The 20,702-nt window shown below is 41.4% G+C and overlaps 2 protein-coding genes across 6 annotated transcripts; one reads left to right on the top strand and one right to left on the bottom strand.

Annotated features, from left to right (window-relative positions):
- Positions 1-234: 234 nt before the first annotated feature.
- Positions 235-14,142, bottom strand: LOC135484554 (uncharacterized). Of its 2 annotated transcripts, none has more exons than XM_064766145.1 (13): positions 14,020-14,142; positions 11,005-11,129; positions 9,884-10,152; positions 9,365-9,460; positions 8,840-8,954; positions 8,389-8,510; positions 7,886-8,008; positions 7,585-7,684; positions 7,238-7,324; positions 3,253-6,944; positions 2,819-3,016; positions 2,167-2,220; positions 235-1,769 (listed from the first exon to the last, which is right to left on the bottom strand). In XM_064766145.1, exons 1-13 carry the CDS (start codon positions 14,061-14,063, stop codon positions 1,746-1,748), a joined length of 5,049 nt encoding a protein of 1,682 aa, XP_064622215.1. In that variant the 5' UTR covers positions 14,064-14,142; the 3' UTR covers positions 235-1,745. The 2 variants fall into 2 exon arrangements, with proteins under 2 accessions (XP_064622215.1, XP_064622216.1); XM_064766146.1 differs by having other exon boundaries at positions 2,819-2,992.
- Positions 12,637-20,658, top strand: LOC135484555 (protein-glucosylgalactosylhydroxylysine glucosidase-like). 4 transcript variants are annotated; one of them, XM_064766148.1, is made up of 13 exons: positions 12,637-12,828; positions 14,901-15,059; positions 15,538-15,862; positions 16,147-16,361; positions 16,581-16,815; positions 17,186-17,382; positions 17,550-17,773; positions 17,975-18,158; positions 18,316-18,525; positions 18,632-18,847; positions 19,043-19,143; positions 19,416-19,544; positions 19,759-20,658. In XM_064766148.1, exons 1-13 carry the CDS (start codon positions 12,747-12,749, stop codon positions 20,113-20,115), a joined length of 2,634 nt encoding a protein of 877 aa, XP_064622218.1. In that variant the 5' UTR covers positions 12,637-12,746; the 3' UTR covers positions 20,116-20,658. The 4 variants fall into 4 exon arrangements, with proteins under 4 accessions (XP_064622218.1, XP_064622219.1, XP_064622217.1 ...); XM_064766149.1 differs by having other exon boundaries at positions 12,637-12,859; XM_064766147.1 differs by lacking the exon at positions 12,637-12,828 and adding an exon at positions 14,037-14,629.
- The last annotated feature ends 44 nt before the right edge of the window (positions 20,659-20,702 follow it).

Raw genomic sequence — 20,702 nt, 5'->3', positions numbered from 1 at the left:
AAGCAGCTGGCAGAGGTTGATTGTTTCGACATCCCACTCTGGTCCCTTATGGAGCCTCACACCAAGTTTCAACTTTCTAGACTAAATAGTGAGCAAACATGCCCCTATTGTTGACGGACGACGGGCAACAGACAAGACGTGACGATATAAGCTCACCCATGTGAGCTAAAAACTACAAATGCAAGTTTGAATTTCCATACAATCTTTATTAGATTACAAAATCTTTATACGACTACAAAATATACAACCAGCAATCAATATTCTATCTACATGTACATGTAAAAGCAAAATGAATTCATCCAAATTGTAAAGTTACAGTCTATTATATACAGATATATCAAAACTTGCATATTTGGTCTCGATAATCGAGAATTCTACAGCACAGGACAGATTTTCCATGTACCACTGGTCTCAACATGTTTTCTTTCAGCCAAAGAAGTTAATACCACAAGGAGTAGGTATACCTGATGCTCCTTTTTCTGATTCTACACATTTCAGTGATGGTGAGGTAGCTTTTGATCAGAACACAGAACGCTCATTTTATTTTGTCACTAAATGTCTATGGACACAAACTGGATGTGGAGGAACAATGCAGGATATCTGGATTTTCAGACGACCCAAAAATGTACAGGTAAATATACACGTAGTTACATCCAGGGGGAGGGGGTCTTTTAGGGCTGGCTACAATACATGCACTTTTTCTTGAATAGAGAAAGAATGCATGTACAAAAGATATTTGAATACAACAGTGAATTAAAATGAGAGACAATAGTCAACAGATAAATGCATACAAATGTGAAGTTGCAACAACTGAAATGGTGAGGTGAACTTGTTGTTCATATGAAGGCAGCCAGAACAACTGGAGTCATTGTTGACATAGAAAGACATTGCAAACAATTGTTATCGATGTATAAAAATAGTAACATATGAAGTTAGCACAGTTTCAAAGTTTTAGGCTTGTTGCACATGTAAGGCCACATAGGGTGAATATGGCAAGACACACTGATCATGATGTCCAATGTGGTAACATGCCATTGTGCATAGCTCAGATAGACTCCAGGACATGTTCTCATTTGGTCGCATGTATAGAGATCCAAAACATACCCTAAAGTGAGAATGCATTCAAGTCATACCCCATGTAGTTATCGGACAAACTTAAATCTCGGTGTTGAACCTGGAATAAAACTTGAACAGGTCTAAAAAACGAGACTCAATAACAGACAGGTCAAATACCAGGACTGGTACAAACAAGGACTAACAATGGTGAGAAACACATAACAGAAAGAAGGGAACCAATCTCGACTTTACAAGTGAGACTTGAGTATTTTTCCAATCGGCAAAGACAGAGAAAACAGGTTACAAAACATTGTTGATATCGGACTGAAGTGGTTGAAATCAGGGAGGCAGTGAAGTACAAACAAACAAACAATGCCTAACTTTTCCCAGTCTAGCAGTTTTTTTATTCTTGCATCCACATAAGTGTTCTGAGTGTTCTGAGTGTTTACATGTACATTATCTTCACATGGTCCTTATCCTGACTAAACAAATGTAGCACAGTAGAATCCTTATCCTAGAGTATAGTCTTTGAGCATATTAACACTCGCAAAAAATCTTACCATTTTCCGAAAAACCACTTCCCTTGAACAAGATCATTAACATAAGTTCCTTGAAACAGTCATGCAGCACCAATGAATATTTGACTTGAATATTCAAGTTAGATCTTTGACATACAACCAACAGTCAGTCTACAAATTAAGGAGGACACAGCCCTGAAAACAGATATATGATTTGTATTAGCATTGTGAATAGAAATTTATCACCCAACTTGGTTAGTTGGCCACTAAGAAGAGTTAGTCCTTTCTCAAGGATCCAGCCGGAATCGAAAAGGGGGTTGCCTCTATTGTAAAGATACAGAATAGGTAGGAGGCCAATCCCAACTAGGTACAGACATGTCTCCAGAAGAGATGTACAACCAGCTCCCAACACCATCATCAATCTCTATTAACTCAAAAATCGTTTGAATCACTGGTGGCTATTTCCCTTCCCCACCATGATTTGTTTCTAAGCATTTCAACCCCCACAAGACAAATTCACAACCCAGCCTATCTGACTATACTATACTCAATGTCTTCTCAATCTAATAATAGTTGAGTTTGGTATACTCACATCAGCTTCAAAAGACCCCTGGCCAGACCTGTAATCATTTCTTTCTATTAGATTCTGAAATGCAGAGTGATAACTTTGAGCACAACACAACACAGCCGTACTTACAGCAACCACTTTCTCAATGACAAACATGGTTCACTGAATACTGCAAGTGCTATGGAGACTAGCCTCGTCACCGCTGCAAGAGAAAGTCAACGACTGATTGGCAAAGAAACCATCAACATCGGGTAGTATGGAAGTTCAGAGTGGTAACTGGAGGAGAAATCATGATCTTTTTTCATCGGAATTCATTGAAATTCTGAAACATGCTGCTTTCAAAATGGTCTGGATAAAGTTGTATTGTACACCATGGCATCTGTCCCACAGAACTTGTTTGCTGGTATATCAGTTGTTTTTATCAGTGGCAGGAGAGTGATTCTCATCCATAGGGTTAACCCTTCAGATGTCAAGAATGAGAACTGTACAAGAAGACACAACAAACACTGAAATTTCTTCAAGATTCTAAGAGTCAAAAGTGACATGAGGATTGAACATTCTTTTGAATGCTACTGACAATCACTTTCATTTGGAACTATTTTGTCATGATTGACTGTGTTTCGTGATAGAGTGAAATGTTTTTGGAAAGGTCCCAAGCAAGAATGGATGTTCTCACCTTGGGCTTGCCAGCATAACCATAGGGATTATAGTCCTCCTCCTCCTCTTCTTCCTGTTCATTGTAGTTCACGCGGCTTGAGTAGTACGGCACATCACTGGCCCTCGTGTCTCGAAGCATTCCATTCGGAGCATTCTTGGATTTCACAGGGGTACGTTTTCTTGTGGCTCGTTTCTGCAAAGTAGGCAAGGCTGAAGCCTTGAAGATGGATGAAGATGATTCTCCTGTTCAACATGTGCATGGTCATTAAAGATAAGAGGCAGATTGAAGGCTAGGTCAGCTGCTGACTGACTTGGAGGTCAGCTGCTGACTGACTAGGATGATAATGCTCAGAATGCAAGTTTATTGAAATTGTTTTGAATTTTGTAAGAAAAGGGACTTGAGGTCTGAAAATAACTTTAAACTGTACAAAACAAATCATACACGCTTCCTACCTTTTTAGCTGGAGGTGTGATGTCATCTTCAGTTTCATTATCCCCTCCATCATAGCTAGGATCAAACGAATCCTCAAGACTTCCAATGCTGTCATCAGACGCATCAAATGTCACCTTTTTCTTTGCACGACACTTGCGCTGTGGTCTTCCGGTGGCAGACACGGCATCCTCATTCTCCTCCTGCTCACCAGCCTTACTCTCTGCTCTCGTCCTTCCTGGGGAGGGACTAGGAGAGGAGTCAGAGAGGAGCCTATCCCGGGAGTTTCCACTCACAGTCGGTCGCGATCGGCCGTTATTCTGACTCTGGTTTCTATCAGTACTTGTGCTAGCAACAGGACTTTCCTTTCGATTATTTGAGTTCCTTTGACCAGCATTCACGATCAACTTGCGTCCCTGACTTTCTGCAGACGGGTCCCGTGAAAATGGCTTTCTGTAATTGTGATTGATGTCATTTGGATTTTCAGTTTTGCCTTTTGAATTTCTCTGAGCTACTCCACCATTTGTGAAAGGCGTTCGTCCTAGACTCTCTGCAGACGAATCCCGTGACACTGGATTCTTGTAATTCCGATTAATGTCTGGTGCTTTATGTCGAATTTGTGACGGATCATGAGATTTATTTGATGTCTGTGGCAGAGGTTTTTTTTGGACAATACGCTGCTGTTGTTGAAGACGTAAACAACTCTGTTTTAAGCTGGGTGTAACCCGGTGTCCTCCCTCATCCTCGGGCCCCAACACCGTATCACTCACTAAACTAGTTGCACCTGGCTTTACTGGTTTTCCTCGAATGGATGTGTCAACCATAGGCTTCTTTCCTCCGTTAAAAGTGCCTTCTTCATCAGAGGTTACAGGACTGTCAAGGAAAGACCCTGAAGAATGTTTACTAGCAGCAGGTACAGGGTGTGCCCTGGACTGCCGATTTGAATTCTGAGCTCTGTCAGCAGTTGCAGTTGAAGTTACTGGCCGTCTTTTGCCAGTACTGTAAACAGGGGTAGTCTTTTTAGTAGCTGGTTGAGAGAAGTGTCTTGGTGAATGCCACTCCTCGACAGGTGACGCACACCTTGATGTTGGCCGCGTCACTTGCTTCGGTGAAACTCGAAATGCTTTAGACACATTAGAACCAGCGTTTGAATGATTATCATCTGAGTCGTGATGTGTATCTTGATACCTCCCAGGACTACAGTCTTGTGAACCATCTCTGTGAGAAGGTAACTTGCTAGTCCTTGCAGGGGAGCTTCTGTCATATGTACTCTCTTCCTCTATTTCTGAATCAGAGTCGAACTTATACCCATCTCCTGTCAGTGGAGATAATATCTGAGGGACACTTCCTCGATGGTTACTTTGAATAACTCTCTGCCTATTATGCTGTGATGATTGTTGGCAGTTATCAAACTGATCCCGAGATCTTTTTGAAGATCTTGGAGGTGTTTGCGATAATGAAACTGTTGGTTGATTTGATCTGCGATTAGCCGAAGTATTGCCTACTCTTTCAACGCCTTCTGATTTTGACTCCTGAAAGATGGCTTCCTTTTTAGTCTTGGCGTAGTGTTTCCTCATCGAAGGTGAAACTGATGAGCAACTGATTCGCGATTCGCCAGACGACATACACAATGATTGCTGTTTTCCTCGTACTCTGACATGATCGGGAATATCAGAATAGCGCATTTCAATTTCTTTCCGTCGTGGAGACCCAGGCGTATCTAAAACTGTCATCAACTGCCTCCGAGCAGTTTTTGTGATTTTGTTAGTGCGACTATTGGGATCATCTTCCACTTGTTCACGCGTTCTTTTCTTTCCTTTTGATGATATGTCACCATGGCGATTATCAAAATTGACAGGACTCAGCAGATTCAAACGAGGCGATCTGTCATGCGAGTGTTTTGATATCCTGTCAGATGTCTGCTTTGAGAACAGATGTTTTCTCTTGTCTTCAGGAGCAGCAATGAAATCATACCACTCTTTCTTTTCTGTTGGGCTTTGGGCCAATTCAGGTCCAAGGCTCGTGCGTTCAGAAGGAATGTCACTAGGAGGCAGTATCCTCTGGTCAACCTCGGTCACTGATTTATGACGCGACCGATGCTTCTCCTGAGATTCAAGCTGTCTTTGGTCACGATCTAAACTACTTTCACGAAACCTTATACCTGAAGCAGTTTGTAAAACTACTTCTTTCCTGCCATGAGAAAAGTTTTTGTCATCCTTTCTTGATTCAGTTCTCCGGTCATGTACCGATCCTCGGCCGTGACGACTTCCCTGAGACGGACAAGAGTATGACAGACCACCACTTTCCAATTGAAATTCATCAGAGTTCCGACCAACCGTCTGCGACTTCTTCAAATTAGAAACTAACTTATCCAGCACACCTTTCTTAGGAATTAGGATGTCTTTGTTTTCAACCGAGGAGGAATTTTCACACTGACGATCAAGAGAGCTGTTTTTAGTTCTCTTGAAAGCACCTTTATCATTTTCAAAAAATTTATTCAAAGTCCTTCTTTGATCAAAATCCTTTTCACTCCTGTCAGTCCACCCAGAACTTTTACCAGTATCCAAACTTTGAGCACCATGATAACTGGAACTAGTCCTATCACTGTCTAACATATTTTGTCTGGAAAGTATCCTTTGCTTGTGAGTATCTAACTGATAACTTCTACCACGAGACTGTGCTAAATCAGACTCGCCAGCATGACTAGGAGACTCACTAAACATGCTTTTCTTCGGAGGTCGCAATGGTCGGGCAGACGGGGACAATAATAAAGTCGGCAGGCGATAGTCGTCGTCCTTTACCACATTTTCCTTTGTTTCTGCTGGATCCACCGGTTCAGTTTTAATCTCAATTACTTCCTGTGACTCAGAGTCTCTTTCTGGAGCACCAGTATTCACCTGCACGTCATTGAAGCTTTGGCGACGTTTGCAATTATTCCTATTTTCATGGGAAAATCTTTCCCGATGATCGCGCGTGTGACGACCAGAGTCGGAAAACCCCAACCGACTGCTGGCTGTAGAATCGACAACACTCCCTTCTGTCCAATCAGAACTTCCACCTATACTGAAAGCATCGCCTTTGGTATCCCGTGATTGACTCGTCCGAGATCTCTTATTAGACTGTTGTTGTAGCCTCTGCATACGCATCACCATTAACCTATCACCAAACGGCGCCACTTCTGGGCTTTTCTGACATTTGTTCTCCAGAATACGCACAGGCACTTTCCACTGGTGTCTGAATGGCGATGAATCCCTCTGACCAGCAGAGTGCGATAACTCCATTTTCTCCTCAATTTGATCCTCTTCATCATGTATCATATTCATGATATCCGTCAATGTGCGCTGAACCGTGATGCCAGGAATTCCATCTAATTCATCGTAACCTAATCCTGAGCTAGATGCGACAGCTTCATAGCGACTTTTTCCACCTTTACAAGTCCGTTTCACCGGAACAACCTCAGCTACTTGTTTCATAGATGAGTCATCACCTCGTTTCCTTGAAATGAGGTGAGTTTTTGTGCCCTCTTTAAGTAATGCTTTCGAAGACAAATGTTTTTGGACGACTTCGTGGGCAATGGCTGGCGAAGATTTATACGTGTTTCGATTGAGCGTGATGGGGTCGTAGTTATCCGTCATGTCCTCAGTCAGGTGGCGGAATCCACACACCGAGGCGAGAAAGGGATGTCTGGCTGCTTGGGCTGGTGTCATTCTTTCCTCTGGAAAAGTACAAAACGGTTTTTATGACATATATCAGAGAACGCACAGGCTTGAAAGTTGCTTCCATCCTTGGCATCACCCTAGGCACCTCACAGAAGCACTGCTACCAGTTTTGAATCATATCATGAGAAATTATATCTTTCACTTGCCAAGCCCAAAAAGATTTGCTCCATCACCCTTTAACCCGGACCTGTAACTGTCCAGCAGTTTTACTAGCTATAGCCTAGATCAATGCGGAGACTTTATTGCAGACTCTTATATCTCCACAGGCACAGATATCAGCCAAACTTACTTGTGTCAAACTTGAGCATCCCAGAGATGAAGTTTGCAAAGTGGTAGTCATGGGTGACGTTCATCCGCGTCATCAAGGCATACGTAGCTGAAGAGATTAGCAAAATATAAAATGAGCCAATGATCAGAGGCCCTCACCCCTAAATAACTGCAGACACCACAGCTTTCATGTAGCAAATGTTACTAATGAGCTGATCCTATGGGAGGAAGAGGCTGCCCCAAAATAGAAAACAGAACATGAAATATCTTTCCTTGAAACGGATACTAGATAGAAGGGTTTGTTGCTCGGACCTATTTCAACCCCATCTGAACTTTCAAATCCTGCCAGGTGTGTCATAGCAAACTTACCATCCTTTTGTGGCGAACTCCCTGTGAACTGTTTGTTTTGAGTATAGAACTTGCCCATTTGGAAGAGATTGCAAGGGAATGGACCAAGCACTTGGACAGTCTGAAAATGTAGAACCGTACATGTGAGTGAAAACATCCACAAGATTGTTTATGGGACAAACATCCATTTCAAATACTGAAGTCATCCATATCTAAAGAGCTATCTATTTTCTGAGTGCTGGTGACGGATGACTCACATGATACAAACTTGAGTCACAACCTTGCACCCAGTCATAAACCTGCAGATAAAAGTTCATCATACCTGCTGGAGAATTTCTTTCTTGTTCCTGCCAAAGAAAATAGCTCGCTTCATGTAGAGTTCGGCAAGGATACAACCAAGGGACCACATGTCAATCTCTGTGGAGAACTGTGTACCAAACATGACCTGAAGTGAAGACGCTGTCAGTGAGAAAAGTATCACAGAACTTACAGATGGTAACGCTCTCATAACACACCATTCCCACACAGTATAGTTTTGGTGGCATTGTCTCTCACAAAGTCTTCGTAAACAAAGAAAGGCTTCCACACGTAACAAGGTTCCCACAAAACAGTATGGTTTCCAGTCAGTCAATATCTCTGTCATCACTTCACACTAACACAGGGCTACAAACCATCTGTGAAGACAGTGCAGCCCACATGCCTCTGCAGTAAACTATACTGTAATCTTGTCTCCATAACAGGAGCAAACACTTCAAAGTAGTCATCTGGTCTTTCTTCAGGAAGGTTTTGTGAAACAGAGAAGCAATCAACTTCAGGAATACACACCTCTGGAGCTCTGTAGAGCAGCGTCTGAAGCTCAAAGTCATCATAGTAAAGAGAGACTTCATCGTGAACACAATGGATGGCATTGCCAAAGTCCACAACCTTCAACGACAGCATATCCCCCTCTGAAAGAAAAGGAACAAAGCTAAGTTCAGATATGTCGACTTAACCCTTCCTTGTAAGTGAGTACACAGGAAGATAAATCAGATTACCTATGGTGAGAAATCAAACAGCTAGGTGTCAGCACCACCACATCATCTCCATGGTATGCAAGTTGTTTACATCTCATTGTCATGGTAGAGCTATATATGCTTTGGCTTTTTCATTTGCGGTATGGAAGTGAAGCCACTGGACTGTCGTGATTGAAATTCTAAACAATGATTTTACCTATATTCATCAGTCCTATATTATGACAGTAGCCCTATCTTGTCCTATGTTCATGAAGCTATCTTACCTTCCTCCAACAGAACATTCTCAGGCTTAAGATCAGCGTGGATGACATTCTGCTTCTTGAGGAAGCCGAGCACTTGTAAGAGCTTGAAGGCGACCAGTCGGATGGAGCGTAGGGCCTGCAGCACAAGAGACACATGTATCAGGGGGATGAAGTCAGTCATCTGTTTTGGGGCCCTTGGCTAACACTGATCATGAAAAAGTTGTCATCTTCTCTCTTTTCCTGCCTTGGATATTGATCAGCACAGCATTCATTATGAATAATTATAAAGCATCATTTCTGATATCAGTTCTTGACACTCGCACTGACTCACAGCAAGTCAAACAGTGCCAATTTTGCATCGATTTTCGCCGCAAGATACAGACATTTAACTGAGCTCAGTTGTATTTTGTACATGTTCAAATAAAAGTGAAACACAAAACGAATCATACAGTATAGTAATGTTTACCACACAACAATGGAGTCAGAACCGTTCCGTCTCAAAACTTACTAAGCAATCATATTTTTAGGGATAAAGTAATGACTCACCTTTCTCTCAGTGACTTCCTTGAAGTAATCAGTGAGCGGTCGTGGATGGAGGAGATCGAATACCATACAGTAATGATTGTCAAACATAAACACATTCTGAAAGGCAGAAACCCCTTACTAAGTATTGTAACATGATCATGTAGGAGGGATTAGGTGGCATCAAACAACCATGAACAGAGGACAAGGGCTCATGATCCCTTCTCAATGTGATCGTGGTCACGCCATTATTATAACGAAATTAACAATCACTCATAGAGGATTAGTCACATTTCAAAAGACCTTTTGTGACTATTTATTGTCTGAGTATGTTGTTAACACTTAAATGATTTGAATGCTGGAAGTTAGGCATTCATTTATTCACCTGACAATGCACAGAGAAGTTTGAAGTGCACTCGCTGAGAAAATGTTGAGACTGAAAATCCATACTGAGCTGCCAAAATACTCTGAAATGCTGAATAAACAGCTTCACCACTCCAAAAGTGCAGATTGAACAGTGAAGAAGAGAAGATGAATACTTACATGTAATCTGAGAGTGGAGGATGTCCCGTACGGATCAGCGAGATTGATGCGCCGAATACAATCCATTTCCTGAGCACCAAGCTGCATGTAGGTCGTGTGCAGCACTTTGATGGCAATCAACGCATCATCTTGGAATGTGTCCCTTGCCTTGATGAACATGCATGACTGTCCTTCCCCGATCGTGTCCACATATTGATAACGGAAGGCAATAAGGGGCATGTCAGGTCTTGGAAGGAACGCACCCTGGTCGTCCGTGAAATCACCAGGTTCTGAAAATATTGTGAATCAAAATGATTTCATGCCTTGATGATAAACACCATGAAAGTTTACATTATATCAATATTTAACCTGAGATTCTAAAGTTAGAAAACAAACCACATATCAAAATGGTCCCAAAAGGTTCATCCCCTGTTGTCAAATAAACAATCTTATTTGAGTCTTTGTTAATAGTGAGATCATGACATCATCATAATTTATGCGATAATCTCGGCCATTATCATAATAATCCCAACAGCAAAGGGAACAGTTTGAGGGAATACAATTATATATAACTATGCAGAGACTAGACCAACACATGTATCACTCTCAAGACACCTCTTCACACCAGTACTACAATTAGGATGATGTGTCATGGTCAACAATATTTTTGTTAGCAGTTTCCTCTTCAAACAATGGCTAATATGAATAAAGTCTAGCAAATGCTTTTACTTCAATTTTGTACAGAAAAATCTAGTGTAAATGTACATGGAGTTTTAGATAAAAGCATTTGCAAGTCTTTATTCATATCACCCACTGTACAGGCACATTGTATTGAATCCATCAGGGTTGACAGCAAAGCTCAATTATGTCTAATTTTCTTTTTTCAAAAGTCCGACTGTAACCCTACACAACTGCAATTGGTATTGGATTCGTTGTGATGAACAAAAGTTAGAAATCAGTGTGGTGACTTTACAGCACAATGCAGTTCAATTGATTTGATTATTTTCAGCTGACTGATTCCAAAAAACATTGATTAATGGTCATTGATTGAAACATTTCCACTAAGACACTTGGATCCAAATGAGCATTTCGTAATCAGGACAGCAATCAACAAGAATGAAAGAAGAAGAAATGGAGTTTACCATGCTGATCAGACGTGTAGCTATGGTCCTGAAGTTTCTTATAGAGAGCAGTTATACCACCAGTGGCATAAGATACAACATGACAAAGTGGAGGTGTCACTCGTACCAGGCGATGAGGGTGATCTCTGAAAAACAAAAACAAGTCACTGGTTATTGTATGATGAACCTAACTAATGCTGGTGTGGTGCTGGGAAGGGTTGGCGGTTACCCAGGTGGCATAAGACACAACATGTCACTCGATGTCAACCTGAGAAACACGAAAGTTCATGTATGGGTTACTGAAGCACTTTCAAAACCTTTTTTAAACCACAGGGTCAGGGACACCCTTGGACTGAACATGTGCCATCTCATAGAGTAGAGGTGTCCACACAGATGAGTTAAAGGAGTGAATGGAAATAATCTGTCATGGACCATAAATGGTGTCCAATTTACAACATAATTGAAGTTGTGCGTCTCTCCCGAAGCTGGCATGTGTCAATTATATACTAACGGGAATTCCTTAGGACTAAGGCGAGTGAGGTGGGCATGTTTGAGGGCAACTGAAAGGAACCCACAGCAGTTCTACCAAGAATGAATCAAGACCTTGTTTAGAGGAAAACATTGCTTTTGAAGGTTCCATGACATTTCACGTGATCTGGTCAATCAAATGCCTTCTTTCTGCTCACTTTCATTCTCAACCAACAATTGTTCTCAACAAAGGTTTGTTACTTTTGCTGAAGAAAATCATTTTATTACATTTACAATCACAAAAGCACTACCGGTAGTCTTAGATAATCATTGTCATAATATCTCTCCTGAGTTACAAGTTAAGTAGCTATCAAGAGTCATTGAACAACGCTTAACATCACAACACACAATGTGAAGTGAAATGGGAGATAATCCAGATTTTCTCTTAACTGTCAAATCATCTATCGGATAAACATACGTGTTATATTTTAATATTGATGAACGCTATTTTCTCTCTGTTAGCGCTAAATATCAGCTTTGAATTGAATCCAATAATGCCCGAGGGCTCCATACTTGTAAAGCTATTATTTCAATTACATGCTACACGACGCAATCGCATTGGCCCCAGGCTACAGATACACGGTTGGCACTAGATGCCGAGTGTTACATACGTAATATATTATCAAATGCAAGTTCTTGGTTCAGGTTTTTTGGAAACTAAAGTGTTCAAAGAATAATCGATATCGATTTTATGACAATGTATGGTATTGGTATATATTGTGTATTGTACTCGAATGTAACTACCACAGAGCACAAGTCATAATATATCTTGTGTTAGCAGTAGCTACAGAATCGTTTGAGTCAGCTTGGAACAAAACAATTTCAAGCTGAAGGTGACTTGACAATTCCCATGATATTTTCCCATCTTTCCCAGGTCTTTTTATCATACTTTTAATAAGACACACCAAACTTACTAATAGTACTAAGGCTCTGCATGTACACAAGACCAATGAAGACACATCCTGATTGACATTTGTAAAACAAACAAAAATCTGAACTTCTGAACCACTCGTCTTCCAAAATAAATATATGGAAAACACTAAACAAAATGATGACCTTATGACTTGATCTATCCGCAGTAGGTCAAAGAACATCAATTTAAGATCTAAAATCAACGGGCCGGGACACAATTTGGATATCACTGAAATACAGTCACTGAGTGGACATGATGAAGTCAACGTCAAGCAGTTACAGTGACGTGTGCCTATATAACTGAGTAGTTTCTAGTCAGAGCGATGGCAGTGAAAACAGGATTACCCACATCTATGTCTGTTGAGCAGCTACACACACCGGGAGAGGACAATGTTTCTGGAAAGGGTGAGGACAGTCACAGAAAAAACACTCAATGGTAAAGTCTGTTTTCTGTGCATGTACATGTACAGGGGCCACAACAGTTGAGATACAGTACAGCCCGGCCATATACCGGAACCAGCTGATACCTTCAATCTACAGTTTATGGTACTCCTAAAGTTTGATGTCAGCACATGGAGTATTCCCCCCCCCCTCCTCCCCTAGCTCCTGCGCTAAATCAGCGAGTGGTTGAACCAGCACCCACCACCAAGTCGATGACCATTTTGGATTTGACTTGGAGGAAATGATAGGACGTCCCAATACAACAGGAGCCTTGTGATTTCAGGCAAAAACTCCCTCATGGTATACTTATTTCGTTTATGGCTACTTAATTTCATTTCTATGACTTAATACCCGACTTAAAACCTGGTGGACGCTGTTTAGGATGACTGCTCAGAACACGTCAGAAGGCCTAAGCCGACTTAGGACAATGCCTAGAGACATGGTGATCCTTTGTTCAAGGTGAACGCATGACTGGTCAGCGTCAAAACAAACTTCTTCGAAATCGTCAATTAATAGCCACTGATGAAAAAAGGCAATAAGACTAAGAGAAACTTGAGATTGCATCGTGAAACTCATGTAGGCCTATAGCCAACTTTTTATGAAACGGTTTATGACAACAAGTTGAAGTACGAGTTATGACGTTGGTGAGAGACAATGAGAATAAATAGAACATAAATAAAATACACAAAAATGTTTTCACCCACACAGCAATTCGCACAGCCACGTGTCAGGTGACCATGCTGTCAACTGGCGGCAGCGCCAGTGACAAGGCAGTGTCAGTGATGTCATGCTATCTCCAGTCACAGCCACAGACGAACCCCACAGACACACTCACACTCAGTGTCTCACACTAGTCACAGGGAATCGGCATCGAGAAATTTTGACGAGGGGAAGTCATTGGCTAAAATTTAGCAGCCGAGTCCGAAGCTGACTAGAGTGAACTTTGCACAGTAGCTCAGTGCGAAGCTGGGTTTGGACAAAAGACTAGGAGTGAACTTTACTAAGCACAATATTGTGAACACGTAGTATGTACAAAGACACACACATAATGTACATACGCGTGCATTTACATAATAACATTACACACATAACATTGTTTACAAATTTGCATATGACTATTTCAACTCGAAAACATCACCATAAAACAATTCTTACTTTTTTGGAGATACAAATTGACTATATTCTTCCACTTTATCCATAATATAGGAAGAAAAATTACAGCCAACGGTATGTTTTTAACTTTATTTCCAGCTTCATTATCACTTCGAATATTTCCGATTCGCGGCGAAAGCTACAGTTTGAAGAGCGCATGCGCGGGTAGTTTTTCCAGACCCCGGCCAGATTTATTACAATCAGATCACATTTAGCCTATCTCTTCTTGGGGAAAATATACTCAATGCAAAATCTGCCAAAAGTCTTTGCCAGGAGTTATTCCTTTTGAAACCGAGCTTCGTGATCTGTTCCGTGCAGAGGTAAAGCGTGATTGGTCTGTAGGCGATATTTTATATCAATTAGGTCATGTGATAAAAAGAGAAAATGCCGGATCACTCGAATGTCAAAAAAAATTATTTTTGACAATGACATACATGGGTCGTGTTTATACTCTAAGGATCAAGAAAGCAATATGAAAATGCTTGGCCCAGGGTTGTGGCCATGGTTGTCGCCAGTTTGAAGGTTACCGATTCCTTCAGAAAGCAGAGCCAGAGTGGGGCACGTGGCCACAGTGATAGTTATGGAGATACTCATACTGACTTGTACATGAAGTGTAGGTAATGTATTGTATTAATGTAATCATGTTGTGCATTTGTGACAAGAGTGTACACACATTCACAGTGTACATAAGCCAGGCCTACCCATTGATACATGTACATGACATGCTCATGTATTTGAGATATAGCCTTGGCGTAGGTATGCCGTATGCACTATGCATTGCAGACTGCAGAACAAAAATTCTAGGCCTACTTGAAAGTACAAGTAGAAGCTCAGCCAGCCTGAATAATCACTTTTCTAGGCTTCTATTTCTCCTTTTTTTGTAGGTGTGCAGTCATTCCTAAAGTTACATCATAAGCGGCTCATCAAGGTTCTATTCTCTGTGTTGCTATTGGTTGCTGCATTGAGTTTGATTATTTTCTTGTGTTGGACCGGTGGAAGCCAATTCCTTGCTGTGGAATCAAGAAATTTGAATAACGTTCACGGTGAGATTATTATGTTTTCAGACTGTCAGGGGAGGTGCTTGCTTTACCAATTGGTCTGGCCATCATGCTGGTCCATCACCAGCTGCCTTGCTTTTTATTAGCTTGGGAACATCTCTAAGGACTGGGTCCCTTCAGGTGCCTCTCCTGTCAGATCTGTTGTTATGTCCCCGTGTGAGACAAGCAATGAGTCATCCAGACATATCAGAACCTATCACTTGATACATACTTACTCCCTCATTTGAAAACATGCAGGATGGAGTTTATTTCGCAGACCCTACCCTGTTGGCAAGAGGATTGTTAACAGATGGTCACAATTGGGCCCACTTATTATTTGCACAAGGGAATGAGGCTATTCTAAAGATACTGATATTCACAACCAGGAGACAGTCACAACCTGGGGATGCTGTTCAATCTTCTTTTGACAAAGTCACCGATTCCAATAACACAACCTGAATGAAATCTAAATCTGTTTGATTAGGTGAAGGTGAAACTCACACAGTAGTGTATGAAAGGTTCCAGGGGTATCTGAAGTGGGCATCAAGACTTTGGATGAGGACTGGGACAACAGCTTCTCATTCAGTCTCGAATACGATGGATGAAGCAAAAATGAATGTTACGTGGAGTCGGGGGATATTTGGTGATGGAACTTACCCAGATGAAGGCATTGAAAAGTTATCCGAGAATTTGACGCTATCTTCCTATTCTCATGTCCATGATCAAAAAGAACATTCAGTGCCTGCATCAACGCTGCCGGATATTCGAGACAAACTTCCACAAGATGCTTTCATCATTATGAGTAACGAGTAAGTCATTTTATGAAAGATATACGGTATATCAACATACTTACATGTAATCTGTAATCAATGCTCTGGATCTGGTCAGTTTTTCTTTGAGTCTGACCAATAACATTCTCTTCAAACAGGCTTTGATACTGGGTTTCTCCTGTTCTTGTGATAGTACATACATGTACTGTAATTCATGTACATGTGTCATGATGAGAAGTCAGTCCATGAATTGCCATAGAAACCATGTGTATCTGACCATGTTTGGTCCTGTTGTGTACACACTTATTGTTCTCGTTGTCCAGGTTACCAAGACCACGCTTTATGACGAGTGTTGGTAATGGTCATGTCGGTACAGTAATAGACAGTGACACAGTCCTAATGAATGGTCTCTACAACGGCCGACATGGTGACAGTCATCGGGCAAGGATACCCTCCATGGTGTCATGTAACATTACAGGATTCCACCCACACCAGCCTTATAAGCCGAGAAGAGCCTACACCTTGAATATGATGAATGGTGAGCTCATGTACACCTTATTAATCATGGGTTAGACTTTAATAGATGATGATTTCTCCTGATTGACAACTTATATGAGTGCACATCAGTTTAAAACTGCCCCACAGATTTAGGTGGGAGTTGAAGTATTGAGCAAAACTCCAGCTGTCCTGGATGTTCATTTACCAGTGTTGCCGGCTTGTAGTGTTAAGTTTCTCTTACTGAAGGTTGATCTTTTAGGAATGTATCTTGAGACAATCCATGGTGATGATTTCGTCTTGGAGAAGAAGATCTACGCACATCGTCAGCTAAAGCGTCTCCTGGTGACTGAAATAGATGTCGTCCGGGTTTACAAGGCAGGTCAAATGGCCATGAAGGTGAACATGGAAAACAACCGGGGAAAGCCAAGTGATGATGTCAACTTTGATACGATAACAGATGCAGTTGAATGTAATGGGACTGTGACGGGATGCAGGTTAGCAACTGATAGTAATTGCTTCTTTATGCAGCGCTTTATACTGACTAGGGTCTGTCTCAAAGTGCTTCATAACACAGTGTAAACATCTGCCCATCAGAGGCACTCTGGAGAATCGGGAAGCTTGTACAGTGCATCACTTGAGGTCAATCTTAGGGGATGAAAGATTTAGACCGGGTTTTAAACTGATATTCTCAATGGATGGGGACATTGCACGAGGCTCAAGGAGTTTAAAATTCCGTTTCCAAAGGTCGTACCTATCATAGGTCACAAGTGTTGTACCTTTGTGTCCATTTTGATGCTCAGATTATAACGCCTCAAAGTTAGGAACCATACTGCCTCTCTGTGACTTTGATGAAATCTATTTCAGATACATGCATGGGAAGACCAATATCTCTGAGACTCCATCATCAGATCTTCAAGACATCCATATCTTCTACGACCCGATTCCTACCCACCTTGATGTTCCTGTTGTCCCTTCTTCTGAAAAAAGCCAGCGGACCAAGTGGACATTCTATGCATCGTTTGCTCAGGACAAGGATGATGCAAAGAATTACTATGAATTAGGTAAGTTATGAATATGATTTGCTTGATTGCTGATATTGCGTAGAGTCTTTTCCAAGTAGCACTTGCCTGCAGGCCAAAAAATCAAAAATGCAGCAAATGATGAATAGTCAGTCATAGTCCATTTCACAGGAAAAACATTCTGATTTTTCTTGTTGTTTATGTTTCAGCTGCTGGTTATACAGCCACAGATTACCTACTACAGCGACACGTAGCTGCATGGCATAAACTGTGGACACGTGGTGTGATCACTTTGGAGGGTAACCTCACCCTGGCCCGGGCCGTGTCTGGAGCCATGTACTACATCCTCAGCAGCATCCAGCTGGAGTATGATCCATCTGATCCTTTCATTGGGTTGAGCCCCTCAGACCTGGCGCATGGTGTGACTGAAGATGTAAGTCGCTACCTCGAGTCTAGCTTGGCTTTGAACCTGTCTCAGCTCTCTGCCACACATTGTAACATAGAGAATTCACCAGCTACAATGTATCGAGCAACCCCAGAACCTTAGCTTACAGTGGCAGTTACTTCAAACTTACAGAACCACCAGTAATCGCATTGATGTGAGACTCCTTAATATCCTTTTGTATCTTTTCAGGATTATCTTGGCCATGTGTTCTGGGACCAAGACACGTGGATGTACCCTGGTGTTCTAATGATGTTCCCAGACTTGGGCAAGCTCCTCCTTCGCACAAGGTTACGCACCCTGGCAGCAGCTAAGGAGAACGCCAAGCTGAATGGAAATATTGGAGCTCAATTTCCTTGGGAGACCGCTCACACAGGTTGGTGTTAATTCTTCATCCGGCGATCCCTTACCTCACAATTGGTGACTACAACCCTAGGCTCACAAGGGCAAATACAAAGGAACTAACTTAAAAGAGATAAGCTTACATGTCTCAGTTCAGTTCAAGACAGTAGTTTGTCTTGTTTATTTTCCAGGAAGTGAGGTGTGCCCGGGTGAAGTATATGCCAAGAATGAGCTGCACATATCTGGGGATATATCCTTCGCCTTCAGACAGTATATGTACATGACCAAAGACATGGACTTCTACATTCTGGAAGGAGGTCGTAACCTTGTCAATGACATCAGTGAATTCTGGGCGAGTCGCGTCAGCATGAATGAAACAACTAAGACATATGACATTCTGAGTAAGTTGACACATTTCTACATTGTTTCTTCAAGTTCATCAATATCTTTGTTAGTCTCTCTTTCCTTCTAAATCTTCTCTTGTAAGATATTTCATGTCATTTTCAGATGTGATGCCACCAGACGAATACAAACGTTCAATCAATAACTCTGTGTATACAAACTACGTGGCCGCCCTTGCCTTAAAGGCGGATCACGATATCAGTTCAACCCTGAAGCTGGTTGCGACCGGAGATCCCGACTGGATTAAGATTGCGGAGAATCTTGTGATCCCGTTTGATGACGAGTTGCAGTATCATCCGGAATATGAAGGATACCAGAATGGTATGTTAAGTTACATTGTACAATGAACTTTCAACCGTATTATTCACTTGGCATGTATCATATGTACTACATGTACACTGGATCTTCAAGTTTCAACAGTGATGTCTTCAGCTTATAACCCATGTCCAGTGAAACCAAGCCATTTCCCTTATTGTATTGTGTTGATGTCTTACGATGTGGTCCTTTCATATTTAGGAACTTCTGTCAAACAGGCTGATGTGATACTCATTGGTTTCCCTTTCATGATGAACATGTCGCAACAGGTCAGAAGGAATGACTTGACTCTTTATGATGAGGTAAGGAAAGTCTCTTCTCTTCAAGTAATACTGTTGAATAGGCTCAATAATGCTGAGTAAGTCCTCTTATAGTTAATAGATTTTCTGGAATCTTTTGTCAAAAGGTTTGTAACGAGGTCTAGTCACTCCTTTCAGTTCCTTTCCCCTCAGTTTCACCAGACACAAAGGAGGTGAGTCTATTGTGGCCCATAATTGGTTAAGTAATTTGAATGACCTATTGCTGTTTGAGCTCAATGAACATGAAAAGATCTTTGGTTTGTGTCATGTTCCAGGTGACTGACCCAAAAGGCCCAGCTATGACCTGGACCATGTTTGCCATTGGCTGGCTTGAGCTAGGAGAACATGAAAAGGCTAACAAGTTGATGGAGAGGAACATGGATCATATTCAAGAACCATTCCAGGTGAGTCTTTACCATTATCAGTTAATGATGTGACTGACTTCTTGTCTAATCCCAACATGGAATTTCATATGGCGGTAAGAATGTTGGGTGGTCTAAACTCAGGCTTTACTTTTACTTTCCCATGACCACGGTCAAATAAAGCAGGCTAGCTAAACCTGAGCCTCCCATCTTGCAATCCTTCTAAAGTGGTCTGAAATGACAATCGCCCTTTCAGGTTTGGAGTGAAGTCACAGGAGGTGAGGGAGGAGTCAACTTCATCACAGGCATGGGAGGACTTCTACAATCAATGATATTTGGATACGGTGGTTTCAGGATCAGACAGGACCACCTCGAGTTCAATCCAAGTCTTCCTGACCAAGTCACCAGGTTGACTCTGACTGGGATCAGCTACCAGGGAGGCGTGTTCTGTTTCTGTATTGAAACCAGTGGCCTTGCGATCACATTGACAAGTAAACAATACCCATTCTTGCAATTCAAAGTGAAAATTCCTTCAGCAGGACGGGAAATGATTCTGCAACTTGGTAAAACTGTGAAGATAGGACTTGAGAAATCAAACCTTATTCGCGTTTAACCCATTTACTGCTACTTGTATGAAACCTTAGTCGACCAATTATGCTTTTGAACCTAATATGATGATCTTACACTGTTTTAGCTGAAGGAGCATTTACATCAAGCCAGAAGATTACCATGCAGATCATTGATATACTTCTTCATGGTTGTTATACTTGATAATCTAATTGTGGAAGTTACATACTCTGATTTAACATCTGCTGCCAATGATATATTGTTTTATTGACAATCAGGTTTCTTGTATACGAGTCTGTAATTTGACAGTTCACATCACTTTTTCTACTATTCAGGCTTGATTTCCAAACAGTATTACATTATCTTTTATATCAAGGTGCTGTTTTGATTATATATATACATGTATAGAGATGTATTTGAAATACATATCCACTGCTGATATTGCTAGTACTTTTGTGTTGATTGTTGATTATTTATCGTTCAAATACACCTATAGGAATTGTTATCATCATCATCTTTATAGCATCACTGTTCCTGAAAATCTTCTCACTGGAGGATAATTCAACTTCAGGGAATTCTACCAAGGTGTGAGAAGTCCATCTCAGTTGGCTCGAGTAACCGGCAACCTAAAAT

Source organism: Lineus longissimus, chromosome 3 (genome assembly GCF_910592395.1).
Source record: "Lineus longissimus chromosome 3, tnLinLong1.2, whole genome shotgun sequence".
In the NCBI taxonomy this organism is placed as follows: domain Eukaryota; kingdom Metazoa; phylum Nemertea; class Pilidiophora; order Heteronemertea; family Lineidae; genus Lineus; species Lineus longissimus.
This window is presented reverse-complemented; position numbering and strand designations above follow the sequence as displayed.

What these genes read in the sequence shown, in the direction of transcription:
- LOC135484555 (XM_064766147.1), top strand. Translation starts at nt 14,518, where the DNA reads ATGGTTGTCGCCAGTTTGAAGGTTACCGATTCCTTCAGAAAGCAGAGC. An exon ending in TACTGACTTGTACATGAAGT is followed by an intron (nt 14,630 to 14,900) that starts GTAGGTAATGTA and finishes CTTTTTTTGTAG; the next exon opens with GTGTGCAGTCATTCCTAAAG. An exon ending in TTGGGAGACCGCTCACACAG is followed by an intron (nt 18,159 to 18,315) that starts GTTGGTGTTAAT and finishes TTTATTTTCCAG; the next exon opens with GAAGTGAGGTGTGCCCGGGT.
- LOC135484554 (XM_064766145.1), bottom strand. Translation starts at nt 14,063, where the DNA reads ATGGATAAAGTGGAAGAATATAGTCAATTTGTATCTCCAAAAAA. An exon ending in GAGTTCGCCACAAAAGGATG is followed by an intron (nt 7,325 to 7,584) that starts GTAAGTTTGCTA and finishes TAATCTCTTCAG; the next exon opens with CTACGTATGCCTTGATGACG. An exon ending in GTTATGCTGGCAAGCCCAAG is followed by an intron (nt 2,221 to 2,818) that starts GTGAGAACATCC and finishes TCTGCATTTCAG; the next exon opens with AATCTAATAGAAAGAAATGA.